Raw genomic sequence first — 17,414 nt, forward strand, 5'->3', positions numbered from 1 at the left:
AGAATGGTGGATGTAACAAACGAGGTCTTTGAGGAGAAGGATGTTCTATTAGGGGTGAATTATCTATACGACCAAATGTTGATGAATAACAGGCAGTTCCTGGGCGTAGAAATTGAATATATCACTGAGATGGTAGTGCGATGTGTTTTTGCTTTTATTGAAAAGAATTGAAATTTTAGTGCGACTAGATGGGCTTCGCGCATTTGTGGTTAACTGCAAAAACCTGTTTGCAACCGTTAACAAATAACAATGATACACATAATATTTGCCTTGTTATGGGTAGCTGTTCAAGTCAGTGCTGCAATTCAAGCCAAGCAGTTACCGTACCACCGTTCTGTTTACGTGAATTCCACTGCCATTGCAGAAAAGCCTCTGTTTCCTAAAGTCTACGGAGTAAGCTTGGGCGGGTGGCTCGTATTAGAACCATGGATTACCCCATCACTTTTTGAGGCGGTAGAAAACAGCACCGGCACGATGCCCTTGGACGAGTACACGCTCTGCCAGCTTCTTGGGGAATCGGCCAACAGCACAATGCACGAGCACTATGATACATTCATTACCGAGACAGATATCGAGGATATCAAGAACTACGGGTTGAATCTCGTACGAATTCCCGTGGGATACTGGGCATTTAGAAAGTTTGAGGGAGACCCTTTTGTCAGTGGCCTGGAAGCGTACTTGGATCGGGCTATAGAATGGTGTGAAAAACACGGCTTGAAAGTACAAATAGATTTACACGCGATGCCTGGATCACAGAACGGATTTGATAACAGTGGGCAGAGGACCACCAATCCAATTTGGCTTGAGACCCCTGAAACAGTCGAACTCAGTACCCAGGTGTTGGATTATGTGATGCAAAAATATGGCCAGCAGTTTCGCGGTGGTCAACAGCATCGAAATCCCCAACGAGCCGTTTGCATACACCATCGGTGTGGACCGGATCAGAAGCTTCCACGACGTCTACAACTCAGCCGTGGCCCACAACGTGACGGCACAGTTGTATTTTAGTGATGGGTTTCTTCCCATCTCAGAATGGAACGACTTTATGGTAAACACCACCGGGTACCAGCCGATCATGGACCACCATATCTATGAGATCTTCACAGAAGACCAGATAAAACTCTCGATCGACCAGCATGTTGCCAACATCGTGAATATCGGCGAGCAGATGTTGGCAGAGCCTCACAACAGCGTGGTGGGCGAGTTCAGCGGAGCCTTGACCGACTGCACCAAGTACCTAAACGGAGTGGGCATGGGAGCTCGGTACGACGGCACCATTGGCGGTACCGATGCTGTTGGGAGCTGTGAGGGCCATGAGAATTATGAATTGTGGCCGCAAGAAGCCAGGGAAAACACCAAGCGGTATCTTGAAGTGCAGATGGAAACGTACGCTCTGAACAGCAGTGGATGGATCTTCTGGTGCTACAAAACGGAGTCGGCAATTGAGTGGGACTTCCGACGGGCGTCAAGCGTGGGTCTTATAGGTAATGTGAGTTTGCAGCCAAAAGTAGAGTTTGGTAATATAGACCTGGGAATCTGGATTACAGTTTCCAACGGCGGAACCAAGTCTATTGGTAAGTCCATTTGGCGTGATTGCTTCGACTTTGTGCAATCACTTAACATCTTCTGTGAGGGCTTCCTTGGGATGTTGCCGTTCCTTGTTTTAGTTGAGTAAAGCAGAAGCACATAAAAGAGGTCTTATAGCACAATTGGAAAGTACCACCGGATTTACTAGTAGAGAAATCTTTGAGGGTAGCATTCAAATATGTATCAATAACCTTTCTTTGTGCAACAGACTGTTCTTTATACTTCCACATGTTGGTGTTGTATTTGTAATGTTATATTTGTGGTAGATAGTTTTACACCAGCAATGCGACTAGATGCACGGCTATGAAGCACAGGAGAATAAATTTTCGCAGCCGAACTCAGTGCATGTTACACTTATGAAGTAAAGGTTGCATATAGTTCAGACTGTTTGATTGGTAAGGTATAGGTGCGTCACCAGATGCATATCCAGCTTGATAGTCTTTTAGATGAATCTAGTTTGGTGATCTTTTCGCAGAAGAGAGTGAATCTATCCAATGCGATCATGTTTGATAATATAATGAAAAAGCTACTAAGAAAGTAGCATAGTCTATTGAGAAACACGGTATCCCGGCAATCCACTCTATAGCAGTAGAACTTATGGGGCCATATGATTAGAGATGGAATACTCCGCACGAGTGAGTGTATCCCCGTACACATGTCAACATGGCAGATACCTTAATTTGCAGTCAGTCCAGTAAGCCTTAGTATGCTACAGGATTCACTACATGTCTATTGAGCTCTGGACATCACATATTCATACACGTATCGTAGGCAGGTGAAATACAAGAGTCGGTAAAGGGAGAACCAAACTGCTCGTTCTCTCCACCGTTTGTTTCACCGTATGGGAAGACATCGCGAAAAAAACTTAACCTTAGCACAAATGGTAAGTACCACCAACCACCATAATTAGCCATCCCGTACTAATATCTCCGTAGGGTACCAAGAGGACACGCACAGCGTTACGGGCCAAGTCGACCAGAGCCGCCACCAAGAGCGTCAACCCCAAAATCATCGAATCCATCGAGTCTAATCCGTACGATGAGAACCCGTTTTTAAAGCTACTGTCGATTACCAAAAAGGAAAAACAGCACCAGAAGACCAAGTCATTCACACAGCGGCTCGCAACCACCAGCCTGAGCGTGTCGAAGTCTGCGCTCCGAAGAAGAAAGAGAAAGGTCAAAGAGGCCTTGAAGCCTAAAATGGAAGAGCTCTTCGAGACTTTGCCAGAGGTGACGCGAGACCAGCAAACCGGCTTTGTCCCCAGCGACACCCCCCATGCCAACGAGCCCAACGCCCGGAAAAAAACAGGGCACCAGGTGATATTTAAGCGAGAACACGAGAACTTCAACCATATTCTCCAGAACAAGCAGTTTCGCACCTCGCCGTTTGCGACGCTTAAGCAGTCGATTCAAGAAAACTCCGGCAATTAGAGCCTGAAGAGAGTCGATACATGTCGCCAGCCGTTATATATACCTGGTATTGATACATTATGAGTTTAGGGTCCTAAAACGTATGCAGTTTAATAGTCCATCCAAATACACAACAACACGCTCTGGGAAAATCCGGTGCCGCCACGCCCTATTGTATGTTTATGTTTACTTCACTGCGGTATGCACAAATCCAGCGGCTCAATCTGAATAAAAATCATCCAACTGCCATTGACAAGCGGATTGTCAGTTGCCTTCACTAGACTACCACCCTCTGCCCGTGCCAAGCTCACGTGACACCACCGAGCCCCTCGAGCCCCCAGTGTGCCATGTCTTCGGTCTCCAGCACCGTGCAGCTGCCAGTTGCCAGTAGCGGTCTTACTGACGACCGCTGTTCCCAACTCATCGAAAATACTGTCCAAAACACCGCCAGTGAAATTCCCCACGACAGGTCGCCCCCGACTTCTCACTCGTCTCCCACCAGCTCCCACACGATGCTGGAGGCGAAAGAGGTGGTGCAAACGTCTTCTCATATGTCGCTGCCGCAGCCTCACTCTCAAAAACAACATCAACAAACCGGCGAAAAAACCTCCTTTGCTTACAACGCCCACGGCGAGTCGGTGTTCGATGACTCCCGTGTGTTCCCCAGCGTCAAGCCGGGAGAAATTGCAAAGTTTGACCAGGGGGACCCTGAACTCATCAACCACGCAACCATCACCGCTTTGATTGTACAACTCACCAGCCCCGAGGTCATCGACTACAACTTGGTGTATGACTTCTTCATCACCTACCGAATGTTTAGTGATGCGCTGACGGTAATGGGCTTGCTTATGCGGAGGTTGGTCTGGAGTTTACAATATGTCAACAAACAAGACGAAGAGTCTCATAAGATCGGGACCTTGGTGTTATTGCGAACGTTTGTGGTGTTGAGACACTGGATCTTGAACTATTTCATCGATGACTTCAACTCGGACTTGAAACTCTGTGACACCTTCATCACCAACTTGAACGAGGTGGTGTTTGAGTCGGGGTTAATTAATGAGCTGATGGTGTTCGAGCGTAAGATCATCAAGGACTTGAAAACCCACTGGCTCACGCTCCTGTCGGAGTTTTGGAACGTCCACTTGGACTTGTCATCGTTCTCGGGTGAAGAGGTATTTGACTATTACTTGCCAGCCACCAGCGATATCTCTATGAACAGTTTCTTAAAGAAGAGTAACACCGAGATTTCTCTCCACACAAACCCCAGCTACAGACGGTCGGCCATGTTGTCTTTGTACGACCAGAAGATGCACCACAAATGCCTTGTGTTTGACGATTCAAGATTTAGCAATAACGAAAACCCCCAACTCTCAGTCAATAACTTATTGGTGCTGCACAAGTCATCCCGACAGTCTATCATGAACAAATTGAACCATTTCAATATCGGCAAGTCCAAGCACGTTTCTGTCAAAGACGCTACTGTGAATTCAGCTGGTTCTGGACCTTCAAACAACAACAGCAATACCACCAGTCCATTGGGATCTTCCAATCGACACAACCGGATGAACTTGAATGATTCTTCAGTTGGCTTGCGAAAGACCACCAAGAACCGACCAACCAACCAGCAGAGCCTCAACGATGAGATGGATAAGATCTCGTTGAACCCGATTCAAATTGATAATGTTGGATTCTCCACCAATGGTAATGTCAAACTACCTTCTTCAAAAGTCTTGTCGATAGTTCCTTCGACTCCCGTGAAGAAGATGGAATACAGTATTCGTAACCCATTGGAGAAGGACGATGAAACGGCCCAAGGGTTTTCCGTCAACGATTGGGAAAGCCCTATCAATTACAAGATCATAAACAGCATGGACATCACCAGAAAGAATTCTATCAAGAAGATCCTTGAAGGGTGGAAGAAAAACAGAAATCATAGCAACAAATCCAACGATGAGATCAACAAGATGATCAATGATTCCATCACGGAGGACGTCATTGGTACTAGAATCGATGTATTAAGTGCCCGAATCATTGATGAACTAGAGTTCTTGATCAGGCACTATGTTCAGAACGATGCGTCGTATAATCCCACCATAGCCGAAGGCGATACCATCGACAATACCAATGCGCTCAACTCTCCCGATGAAGTGGACTTGCACGAGTTAGACGGGTCTCGTGACTTGGACGAAACTCACAAACCCCAGAATGGTGATGAGAGTGTCAATGATGATGTTGATATCAACGACGTGAGTGAATTGAATTTGCACAAGATCGACAACTTGTTCAGTGAACAAGGAGATGATGATACGGATGAAGACAACGAAGAGTTTCAAGACAGTGGGCTATCTGCCAACATGCTTAATGATATCCACGAGTTTTCGTTCCAAAGGCCCACCAGTATAAACTGGGCCGATGACAATGCTTTGGAATTGGATACTTCTCAAACCCCAGCTAAGGAAGAAGGTTCGGACGAAGAGCTACCCGAACCCAACTTACCTCGTGACAATAGTGGAGACTTCAACCACCTTGCCGAACCCCCGTTTCCTTTTATCGATGGCAATAACAACTTTTCTCTGGTGTCGACCATCTCGACTCCTAGCAACATTACGGACTACAATGCCGAAATCGAGGACTTGGGAATCGCCATGAGTCCAAAGTCAAAGGAACAACAGACAAAACGAATCAGCTTCAGCAAGCATTCAAGTCTCAAGAAAAGAGTATCCAGAAACTCTTCCAATTCTTTGTTCAAAAGAGACTCGGTCAAGTCGTACCTCAGCTATGACTCGGCGTATTCCTTTTCGAAGGACTCGCTTGAAGATGACCGGGACAATGGCCATTTGAGAAAGAAGGCTGGCATCAACGACTTGAGAAGAATGGCAGGGATCCCCAGTGAGCGAAGGTCTCTTGAAAATGCGCTCCGTATCCAGTCGAATGCTTCTGTACGCAAAAGCGTCAGGGCCAGCACTCTTCTTGCCTTGAGTGAACTCCCATTCAATGGCATGTATGACTCCAGAAGCTCCATTTACATGACAAACCATAAGGTGATAGCCCGTTCTTCTGGAGTTGGTGATAGCTCGATATTTTCTGTGGCCATGAAAAGCCGAAATTCGCTTTCCAACTCACTAAAGACCTTGAACGAAAGCTCTCGTCTCTCAAGAACCAGTCCATTGAACGAAGATTATGACGACTTTGCGTTTGGGTTTAGGGCCAGCAGTGACGAAGGCTTTGGAGAAAGTGAGACGTCCACCAGGTCGGTGGTGATTCCTGGTATCAGCAACAATGTGTTGAAAGAATTAGCAGCCATTCCTGACGACTCCTTCCACTTCAATCCCATTGACGTGGCATTCAACAAGTTGGAAGGAGCCAAGTCCCAGGGGAAGAATCTTCAGTCTGAAGAGGAATTGAATAACAGCGAGGTGACCCAGGTTGAGCTTAACGATACGCAAGACATTTTGAACGAAATCAACAACGCTCACACCGAAGATATCATCGAGTCATCGAGCCAGAAAGACTTCACGGCCGAAATGCCTCTTACTCCCGTGGCCCATCGGGTTATCGATGTGGGCGACTCGAGTGGAGGAACCTTGGACTCAACTCAGCTTGAGCAAGGGGCCAAGAGCGACAACGTCTTCATATTCAGTGCCAACTACACCACAGAACTCGAGATTATATCGCCTCTGGAAGAATCCAAGACCGTCTCCACTGTGGAACCACGCTTGGAAAGTCCCCGGTTGATTTTGGAGTCATATAACATGGCTGACACCTCGTTGGCGATTTCAAACGTGATGGCCGACAACACCCACATTTCGTTTGTGCTTAGTTACACATCCGAGGAGTTGAGCCAACACTTTACGATGGTCGAGCGAGACATTCTCCAGGAGATCGACTGGAAAGAGTTGGTGGAGCTCAAATGGAACAAAGAGTTGACCCCTGTCAACAGCTGGTTGGAGATTATCGTGAACGAAGAGTACTACAACTCCAACAAGGGAGTGAACTTGGTGATAGCCCGGTTCAACCTTATGGTCAACTGGATCATCTCCGAGGTTCTCTTGTCCAAACAGCAGGAAGAGCGGGTGCAAATCATCTCTCGGTTTATTCACATCGCACAGAGTTGTTTGATACTCCAAAACTACTCCACGCTCATGCAGATATTATTGGCATTGACGAGCGAGCGATTGGCTAAGCTCCGTGAGACCTGGAAGAGCTTGCCACCTGGTGATATCTTGGTGTTGAAGAACTTGGAAGAGTTGGCGTCGCCGGTTAAAAACTTTCTTAACTTGAGAGTTTCCATCAACAGGATCCAGCCGTCACGTGGATGTATTCCATTTGTGGGACTATACTTGTCGGACTTGATCTTCAACACTGAGAGACACAAGTTCATCGATAAGGGCAAGACGGTGGTGAACTTTGCTCGGTTCCGGACGTCGGTGCATATTGTAAAGAGTCTTAGTCAGTGTATTGAGTGGTCTTCCTACTATAAACTCAATGTGAATAATGAGCTCTTGCTGAAGTGCTTGTACATCCGGTCGCTTGATGAGGATGAGATGAACTATTGCTTGAAGAATGTGACAGAAGCGTGATGGATGAGTGGATGTAGACTATGTACTATAATGGAAACTAGACATTTAGGTTAGATTGGAGAGTTTGATTGTACAAACAGAAACACTAGATAAAGACGTTGCCAATGTTCACTACGTTGTTTTGAATGTTCACTAGACGTTGACAGTGTCCATTACTTTGTTTTGAATGTCCACTAGGCATTGTCATTGTTCCCTATGTTCTTTTGAAAGTTCGCCAGATATGATTTGCAGCCAGGGCGGAGATTGGAAATGTTGGGGAATGCGAGAGGCACGTAGAGATCCGGCCGCAACCTTGGGGAATATCCGAGGGTAAAGCTAGGCCATTTTACAGCAGTGCGCCTGCACTCGCACCCCCTCGGACCCCCGGCCTCGCTTTCAACAAAAACCCTTGTCTCCAGCCCCGGCTCGATGGAATATATAAACGGCAGATTCTCCCACATTTGCTTTTTATCTATTCAATGTCTAGGAGAAGAAACCCCCGTATTTTCCTCACGGCCGTGGTCGCCTCATCGCTCCTAGCCGCATCCTACAAACTTTATGACTATTATGTGTCGAGCTCCAGCAACTCAAAAAATCTTCAAGACCCCAAGAAATACACCAAAAAGTCCATTGCCTTGACATTATCACACTCGATTTTAAGTTCTCAACTCCCGCTCGATGAGATCCTTCTCAACTCGGAAAACGTGACGTTCATTTTGCCACCTAACTTGTCGGTGGACGATTTGGAAGGTAATTTTGCTGGAGGTGAGGCTGGTAGCCTGTTACCAAGGGCGTTGCTTAAAAACTACAAGTTGTTGAACTGTAGCAACTTCCAGGGGTATTTTGATATCATCAAGAATTTAAAGCCAGATATGCTTTTGGTGTGTTCGGACGATTTGGGCATTCGCAGCCTGCTTCCGCTGGACTTGAGTCGATTTGCGAAGGAGATTGTGGAAGTGGACCAGAACGCCGAGGATATAACCACCAAGTTGATGCCATTGTTCGTGTGGTAGCTCGTGCGGTTGCAAGCTCAAGGCTCCCCAACACAAAAAGAACGACAACAACGAACAGAACGAGACAAACGAAAATACACATCATGTATGTCATGACGTTATGCATTGACACATCACACGAAACGAGCCAAGTTTCTACCCACCATCTTTCCTACGGTCAGTATTAAATACGATTAGATATATATTGACAAGTGAGTACTCCAACAGTAGAATAAGCGCAGTGCACCAGACAAGATCCAGGTAGGTATTTTGGTTGGTATTTATCAGCCACAAGGTTCTGGTTGGTATTTATCAGCCACAAGGTTCTGGTTGGTATTTATCAGCCACAGGAACCTGGTAGGTATTTATTAGCCACAATATTCTGGAAGGTATTTAACTGGCACAAAATCCTCGAAGGTATTTAACTGGCACAAAATCCTCAAAGGTATTTACCACCGACACCTACCACCCGCGCGACGACAACTTCTCGTTGTCTCTCAACGACGAGATACTCACTCCGAACATCAACTCTCCCAAGTCCGTCGAGTACTCCAACACCTTCGCTGGATCATTATAGTGAGTCACCGCATTCACAATGGCCTTGGCCAACTTTTCTGGGTTCTTGGATTTGAAAATCCCCGATCCCACAAAAACCCCGTCACAGCCCAATTGCATACACAAGGCCGCGTCAGAGGGAGTTGCAACTCCACCGGCTGCAAAGTTGACAACAGGGAATTTACCACCATTAGCAATCAACTGCTTCAAAGCATCTAAAGGAATTCTGTTCTCTTTGGCAAACTGTTCGAGTTCACCATCCGTCTTCAAAGACATCACATACTCAATTTCTTCTTTGATCTGAGTGATGTGCTTGACAGCCTCTGAAATATCCCCGGTACCAGCCTCTCCCTTGGTTCTCAACATGGCTGCTCCTTCACTGACTCTTCTCAAAGCCTCTCCCAAGTTCTTGGCCCCGCACACAAATGGAACCTTGTACTTAGACTTGGGAATATGGTTTTTGGTGTCAGCAGGCGTCAAAACCTCAGATTCATCGATATAGTCAACTTCTAATGCCTCCAAAACCTGGGCTTCGACCAAGTGTCCGATTCTACACTTGGCCATCACTGGAATCGATACCTCTGCCATGATTTCTTGAATCATCTTGGGGTCAGACATTCTACATACCTGACCACTAGCACGCATATCCGCTGGGATTCTTTCCAACGCCATGACGGCACAGGCCCCGGCTCTCTCGGCGATTTTGGCCTGTTCGGCATTGACGACGTCCATAATGACGCCTCCTTTCAACATCTGGGCCAAACCGGCCTTGGCTTTAAAGTTGTCACTCATGATTTGAATACTGGAGAATAAATGTTGGAGTGAGAAAGTCGCCGTTTTATAGCTGAAAAATTTTTATGACTCAGACTACCGAGGCCGTAGGCACACTGGTGGCTGGGGTGGAGCCAATGCTGGTGGTAAAACTGTAAAATTGGCGGTGCGAAATATGGTGCGGGCTAAAATGGCGGGGGTGCGTCAGAGTCTTATCGGGTAGCCGTTTCGGTTCATGGCGGCTTTGTCTGACTCTGGCATGGCGGTAGGGATGATAGCGGGACCGGAGATCCGATACTATCTAGTTGATTGGAAGTTGAAATTGACAGTCCAGATAGCAATTTCTCAAACTCATTGAATCTACCAGGTAATTGTCAATTAGTGTACTGGAACTTAGGGCTGGGGCTTGACCACTAAATTATTTTTCGCTACAGGTTTTTAATTTTTCAAGCTTCTTTTGCTCGTTCCCTAATTATTACCCATCACCATGACAGTAACATCCCATTACAACGTTGGGGTGTTGGCGCTCCAAGGAGCGTTCATCGAACATATCCACCACTTTCAACAGTGTGTGGATGACTTCCCCCAGGCCACTTTCACGTTCTTGGAAGTCAGAACTCCAGAACAACTTGGCTCGTGCGACGCACTTGTGATCCCTGGAGGTGAAAGCACCCTGATCTCGTTGATTGCCGAGCGGACTGGCCTTCTCACGCCGCTCTTTGAGTTTGTAAAGACCGGCAAACCCATTTGGGGGACGTGTGCTGGATTGATATTCTTATCCAAACAGGTGATAAACGGCAGACAAGGGCAACAGCTCTTGGGAGGCATGGATATCGAGGTGAAAAGAAACGCTTTTGGGCGTCAGTTGGATTCATTCATCACGGACTTGGACTTTTCTAGCTTTGTGCCGGGGTGTGATAAGTTTCCCACTGTTTTTATACGGGCTCCGGTGGTGAGTCAGATATTACATGGAGATGGAGACCACAAGGAGGGGGTGATTTATTCCAAGAACGATTATGTGAACGACGCGACAGTGGAGGTACTCCATCGGTTGGATAGTGGGCTTTTGGTGGCGGTGAGACAGGGCAACAAGTTGGGGACGTCGTTCCACCCGGAGTTGTCAGACGACGTGGCATTTCACCGATGGTTTCTCGAGGAGTTTGTGGTGAGCGGTTAGTTTTATGGTACAAACGTGAATCACTGGGAACCATTGCAACCTCAAGTTTTGATACTCTCCCAACTTATAGCCTTAGGAATAAGCTTATACAGACCTATACATTCTTATACAAACATACATGTTTACAAACAGATACAACAAACACTGTCATCTGCACATTCTCACCTGTGCGCATTCTTCTCATTCTCTCTTCAACCATGCAACATGCCCGGATTTTCAACACCACCGGCCGCACCACCACAGACCCGTCCCAGCCCCCGAGTCGCGGTCACGTGCGGCCCCTGCGTTCGTCTCTCCCTCCAGACAAACTCCCCCCCACCAAACGTGTGTCTTCCGCCGGCTTTATGAGTTCCAACCAGGCAAGCCTCATAGTGGGATCTCCTTCAATTCGGTCCAGTTCATCCAGCATCCAGGCTCCTCGTAGCCTCAACCCCAAGAGCTCCGACAACACCATCGTTGTCGGCCGCCACTACGATAGAAAATTCGATTTCGAACGGTCCAGCGTATTTCGAGATGGCGCCAAAAGGTCCATCTCTCATAACGACTCAATTGACTTGCCATCCACCGTCTCTGCCAGAGACCCCACGATTCCGGTCCAGCTAACCATCTGGTTCCACGAAATGCGGACTTCCACCGAAGATTTCATGGTTGATTTGAATCTTCTCTCTGGGTTCAAAGTTGGCGATGTGCTCGAAGTGGAACCCATAGATAATAAGTCTACCGACGTGGGCACCAAGCCCCCGAAGAAGATCGTGTTGATAATTAAGGACCTGAACCTCCTCAATTCCACCTTGACACCGGTAGCTTCTGCCACCACCGCTGGGTCGGTGTCGACGCCGATTTTGAATCCGCAGCTCGTGAGCGTGTCTGCCAGCGACGACGTCCATTCGGGCGACGAGCCGTCTCCCACCACCGCCGGCGGTTCCAAGCGAGACCCGCTTCCGCTGTCACCATCCCAGGACTTGCAGCTGCAACAGCCAGCCAAAACAAAAAATGTTCTTCAGCTATCGTTGATTGCCAACCCACTTCAACGGCTGTTGGACTTACTACCACGGAGTCTCGTCCAGGTGCGTAAGATCTCCGACTTGACGTCGGTGGAGGCTGACACCATCGAGATTTCCATAAAAAACTTGAACCTTGCTCGAGACTCCATGTGGATTCTCACTAGCCAGTTGGTCAATTCTTGTGTGTACATGGGCAAAAGAGTGTCGTTTTTACATAGCCGGGTGGGGGTCATCAAGAGCATCTACAAGGATGGACACAAAGTGTTCAGCGGGTACATTGGTAAAAACACCAAGATTGTATATCGGTCCGAGAGTGCCAAATTGGTCTTTTTGATCCAGACATCAAGAGAAATGTGGCACTTTGAGGAGAGTGGGGAAATCATGTTCCACAAGTTGGTCAACAACTTGTTTCCCCGGATCTTTCGAAAATGGCGGGACAAAGACGTGCACCACTCCATAACCATTGTGTTGTTCACGAGTGTGGACTTGACCGACATTCCTTGGACCTCGTTGGGGCACGGCGAGCGGCCCAATAAGGTCAAGGAGTACTTCCGAGTGGTAGTGGATCAGGTCAATATCTTCCACTGGAACCGGATCATGGAGAATTTGCGATTGGAGTTTGCAAACTTCAAAAGAGACATTTTGTTGAACCGGATGAATGCAGAGAGTGGTGGAGGCACTAGCACCTACTCCCTTGAAGGGTTTGTCTTACCTTCGGTGAAGGGGAACATTTTGGAGGCCATCAACGTTGGCTTGAGCTTGAAGAAAGATAAGTTCACCGATACAGACTTGAAGCACAGTTTGGGAAATCTTATTTTAATTACTCCCGGAACCGGTCTATTTGACGTCGACTACAACTTGATGTTGGAAACAAGCAAAAAAATGGCCGGTATGGACAGTGCATTAGATATTGTTTGTTTAAGTCAGGCTCCTTTGCATATTGTTCCGTTGTTTCGCTTCAAGGATCTCTCCAAGAATGGGAAGCTTTCTCACTGTGTTCCCAATTGGTGTGACGTTTCGTTTTTTAGAGATGCTTCAAGTACCAATGATCAGTGGATTCCACGGTGTAAGATTTATGAGTTGCAGATGATGGGGTTGATGGAAAATGAGGTGAATGATGTTGAGATCGAGAGATTCAAACTCTTCAAGAACGAGAAGTCGTTCATCGAGTCGATGGATGACTACGATTCGGACATCTTTAAGCCCATAAAGGAGGCCACAGACCCAATAGAGATGAACTATTCATTCAGCCAATCCATAGCAGAAGACGGCTTTTCCAAGCCTTTTAAAAGCGGCACTCCCCAAGGTGTACATGATTCGTTATTGTTGATGAACAACGTCAAGATTCCAAACCTCAGACCCAAGTCTTCAGCCGCCAAGTTCAATATTGGCACCACCACCTCGACTGTCTTGGGTACGGTTTCGAAGATCACGGTGGAGGGAAGTGCCTTATCAACGTTGTACCATTTGAAGGAGACAGATGAAGTGAACTCTCCTATTTTAAAGCCCCGACTGATTTCTTCAGGTAATAATTCCATGAAGAGTTTTTCAATATCATCTCCTCCAAAATTTGACCGAATGCACCCCAAGATCATCAAAACAGATGATATTTTAAAGCCAAAGGATATCAAGTATATCCCTTCACGACGCAAAGAAAGAGAACGGTCCGAGAACTCGATTTTGAAGAGGAACACTCAAATGTCCACCAACTCTCTTGACAGTACCACCAATAAAGAACCAGAAGAACCCACCAACTATTTCTGGACAGAAGTCTCTAATCCCTCCAAAGAGCTGCACTCGGATGCCTTGTTGTTTCTTAAGCAAGGAAAGTGGAGTCAAGTGTTTCCTCCCAACATTAAACGGAATTTGGTCAAATGGAGGTCTTTTGAAGCACCTGCTGCTCTTCCGGTGTTTCAGTCGATATTCCCCACCTGGAAAGAGCTCAACACAAAGTACACCACTCAGATCTATTCCTTGGTTTTGAATTTCGAGAATCGGTTGCAATTGGATTCCATTGACGATTTAACGAGGGAGATGATCCAGTTGCGGTTGCTTGTAGGATTTCAAATTTGTGATTCCGATCAAGTGAGTAAAGTGGAAATGGAGAGAAACCCTGGTAGTTCAGCAGATGGTCTAATCAAGTACTATCAAGAAGACTTCAGTGGGACAAAAATCTATATGATGTTAGACAATGAGATCCACAGAATTCATAATGATGGGGTGTCTATTGGTGTACAATTATACCGAAAAATAGAAGATTCTGCGTATCTGTCAATTTTTAAAACAGCTGGATTCGATTTCCAAAACCATAAACCTTTGATCAGAACCAGGTATGCCGATGAGTATATCAAGTCCAGCATTAATTTTATCGAACAGAAACCAAAAATCTTCAATTGGAATAAATTAGATCAACTTCTTGCAGGGTACGATGATGCGTTACCTGAAGAAACTCAAACTTTCTTCAAGATGAAGTTTGTGGTGATGCCAGCCGACATTCCCAAGAATGCATTTTTTATTTCAAACGAGCATTTGACAGATGAAGAAATCCGTGTTGAAGGATTGAGAAAGTTGATAGCAGTTATTGAGAAGGGTAAATGTGCTTCCAAGGATGACGTGACAAAAGCCAAGGAGAGCGTTCCCGAGATCCAATTTTATACTGGCAACTTGTACGAATTTTTGAGCGAACAAGCAGAAGCCTTGGAGAATACCGGCCAAAGGCCCAGCTCATTGTTGGCATCCGAAAAACTTAACAAATCCATAAAGATCATCAACTTGGCCCATGAAATCCAAAGCCCTGGAGGCTTAAGGATCGTTGATAGAACCTGGCATTTCAACACTCACCAGAATTGTTTCATTGGGAACGAATTCGTCACTTGGTTGATAGAGAAATTTGAAGATATCGATACTAGAGAGGATGCTGTGGCATATGGGCAATCTCTCATGGAAAAGAAGTTGTTCAAGCATGTAGCTGACAGACACGGATTCTTGGATGGATACTACTTTTATGAATTGGAACCAGAATATATTGACAAGACCTACAAACCTGGCAAGACGTCTTGGTTCAGCAGAAAGAAACCCGAAAGAGAAAAGGAACACACCCCAGTATCCAAAAACAACTCCGATACTGAATCATTCAAGTCACCTAGCTTAGCCCCTGTTGAATCTCCAGATTTAAGACGAATTGCCAGTATAGGTGCACAGCTTAACAACAACGACTCTGACGTGTCGTCAAACGCCGAATCGGCTGGTTCTAAGGCCAAGACCAAGAAAAAGTTTGTGTTGAGTAAATCAGTCCAGTACAATGCCGACCTGTTGAAAAAATCATACAAGTCAGAAGTAATAACCGTACATTACGACAAGGTACACAACCCTGAGCACTGTTACCATATACGCTTGGAATGGATGAATACTTCTGCCAGCTTTATTGATGAAACGATCAGTAACTGGTCTCGATTGTGTGAACGGCATGGGTTGAAGTTTGTGGAGACTCCGTGGAAAGAGTTGTGTATGATTCCAACCTTGAATGCCTTCCACTCCTTTGTGGATTTGAAGCTTGCGGTGAACCCACTCTTTGATCCTGAGTTTACATCTCCAGAGATCCTGACCACAAACCCGTTCTACTACCATTTGTATTTGTTGAAGAAAACCGGGTTTTTGTTGGATAATCGGTCTGCTCTCTACTTCATGAAAGAAAACATTGAAATCAGTTACAGTTGGGGGAAACCGTCGTTCAAGTATGCCCAGTTCATCCATAAGACCGGCTCTTACATCGTGGAAGTCAGGGACAATGGAGACTTCTTTTTGGCCCCTAACAACATGCACATTGTTCGCATCAACGCACCCGTATCCAACATGCTTGATTTTGACTACAACTTGAACTCGTATACCATAGATTCCCAGAAGGTGATGTTGGGATTGAAGAAAACCTGTACTAGTCCGTCATCATTGAGAAAAATATTCAGAGAAGCCAAGGAGCTGTGGAGAGAAAACTATCTGAAGGATGTGCTTCCCACCGACATTTAGATGTATATAGAATTTACGAACTAATGAAACAAGTCAATTTATATTAAGTTACAAAAGTAGACCGATCATAAAAACACTAATTGGCAATTCTCTGGGCTACCTTGATCGCGTCGGCCAACACACCGTGGGCAGTAACCTCAGCACCAGCACCAGCACCCTGGATCACCAAAGGATTTGGATATCTTTCAGTTTTGATGGAAACTACGTTATCACTTCCCTTCAAAGAAGCAAATGGATGGTCAAATCCGTACTTACCGATTCCTACCTTCACCTGGTTGGTTTTGATGTCAACAGATCCGACAAATCTCAACACCTTGTTGTCAGCAAACGCATCATCCTTGAGTTTTTGGATATCGGCGTCGAAATCAGGCAACTTTTGCAAGAATTCCTCGGCACTTTGGATGGACTCCAATGGCTTGGGGATCAAAGATTCGACTGGGAAAGACGTGGGTGACTCGACCTTCAACCCAGAGATTCTGGCTAAGATGGTGACTTTTCTGGCCACGTCCAATCCGTTCAAATCGTCTCTGGGGTCTGGTTCGGTATACCCCAACGACTTGGCCACTTTAACCACATCAGAGAACTTGGTGTTGTTGGAGGCATCAGTGGTGGAAAACTCGTTGAAGATGTACGACAAGGTTCCGGAGAAAATCCCTTCAATCTTGTCGACCTTGTCACCAGTTAACACCAAATCAGTCAAAGGTCCGATGATTGGCAAACCAGCACCCACTGTGGCTTCGTGGTACACCAACCCGCCGTGTGGCTGGGCGGAGCTCGAGAAAATGTCATTCCAAGTGGTAATATCAGAGGAAAATGCCTTTTTGTTGGGAGTTGCAATTGAGATTCCACTCTTGATAAATGTAGGGTAGAAGTTGGCAATGGACTCGTTGGAGGTGTTGTCAATCAAGATGGTGGGTCTGGCGGCGGCGGACAAGTAATCGGCCAACTCAGCCAAGGGCAACACAGGGTTGGAGGTGGCAGATTTGTAGGTGGATAAATCGACGGGGGAGTAGTCTTTGGAAAAGACTGCTTCTTTGGACGATCTCGCGAGGTAGACGACCTTGAAGTCGATGGGGGACTTGAGGTTTTTCAACTGGTTGATGAAGGCCGAGCCGACGACTCCGGATCCAATGATAGCGACGTTGACAGATTTAGCCATGGTGTTGGTGAAAAGTGAAAAACTGTGTGAAGCGCGAACTGTGAACTGAGGCTGCAAAAAGTTGCACACGAAACTCTACTGAGGTCTAACACCTTACACTTAGTTGTTGTAGGACAAATTTTAATCTATTATACCCGCGTTATCTATGTCTAGCTATCAGTTCTTTAGTCTCCTTACT

The 17,414-nt window shown here is 46.3% G+C and overlaps 6 protein-coding genes across 6 annotated transcripts; 4 read left to right on the plus strand and 2 right to left on the minus strand. All coding sequences in view use genetic code 12, as the record gives it.

Annotated features, from left to right (window-relative positions):
• Nucleotides 1-249: 249 nt before the first annotated feature.
• PSN45_004993 (beta-D-glucosidase/ribosome biogenesis protein Slx9) lies at nucleotides 250-3,017 on the plus strand (the record flags this gene model as incomplete). Its single annotated transcript, XM_066158413.1, has 3 exons — nucleotides 250-698; nucleotides 871-1,574; nucleotides 2,545-3,017. 3 exons carry the CDS (start codon nucleotides 250-252, stop codon nucleotides 3,015-3,017), a joined length of 1,626 nt encoding a protein of 541 aa, XP_066014510.1.
• A 530-nt stretch (nucleotides 3,018-3,547) lies between these two features.
• Nucleotides 3,548-7,576, plus strand: LTE1 (Guanine nucleotide exchange factor lte1; the record flags this gene model as incomplete). The annotated part of the gene is made up of 1 exon (XM_006685401.2): nucleotides 3,548-7,576. The coding sequence occupies one exon, from the start codon at nucleotides 3,548-3,550 to the stop codon at nucleotides 7,574-7,576; it is 4,029 nt and encodes a 1,342-aa protein (XP_006685464.2).
• A 458-nt stretch (nucleotides 7,577-8,034) lies between these two features.
• PEX22 (peroxisome assembly protein 22) lies at nucleotides 8,035-8,568 on the plus strand (the record flags this gene model as incomplete). Its single annotated transcript, XM_006685827.1, has 1 exon — nucleotides 8,035-8,568. The coding sequence occupies one exon, from the start codon at nucleotides 8,035-8,037 to the stop codon at nucleotides 8,566-8,568; it is 534 nt and encodes a 177-aa protein (XP_006685890.1).
• Nucleotides 8,569-9,009: 441 nt separating this feature from the next.
• On the minus strand, nucleotides 9,010-9,894 carry SNZ1 (Pyridoxal 5'-phosphate synthase subunit snz1; the record flags this gene model as incomplete). The annotated part of the gene is made up of 1 exon (XM_006685829.2): nucleotides 9,010-9,894. One exon carries the CDS (start codon nucleotides 9,892-9,894, stop codon nucleotides 9,010-9,012), a length of 885 nt encoding a protein of 294 aa, XP_006685892.2.
• Nucleotides 9,895-10,360: 466 nt separating this feature from the next.
• Nucleotides 10,361-16,077, plus strand: IML1 (vacuolar membrane-associated protein iml1; the record flags this gene model as incomplete). Its single annotated transcript, XM_066158414.1, has 2 exons — nucleotides 10,361-11,049; nucleotides 11,400-16,077. 2 exons carry the CDS (start codon nucleotides 10,361-10,363, stop codon nucleotides 16,075-16,077), a joined length of 5,367 nt encoding a protein of 1,788 aa, XP_066014511.1.
• A 76-nt stretch (nucleotides 16,078-16,153) lies between these two features.
• Nucleotides 16,154-17,236, minus strand: HOM6 (Homoserine dehydrogenase; the record flags this gene model as incomplete). The annotated part of the gene is made up of 1 exon (XM_006685403.2): nucleotides 16,154-17,236. One exon carries the CDS (start codon nucleotides 17,234-17,236, stop codon nucleotides 16,154-16,156), a length of 1,083 nt encoding a protein of 360 aa, XP_006685466.1.
• Between the last annotated feature and the right edge of the window lie 178 nt (nucleotides 17,237-17,414).

The sequence above is a fragment of the Yamadazyma tenuis genome, chromosome 7 (assembly GCF_029203305.1).
Source record: "Yamadazyma tenuis chromosome 7, complete sequence".
In the NCBI taxonomy this organism is placed as follows: Eukaryota; Fungi; Ascomycota; class Pichiomycetes; order Serinales; family Debaryomycetaceae; genus Yamadazyma; species Yamadazyma tenuis.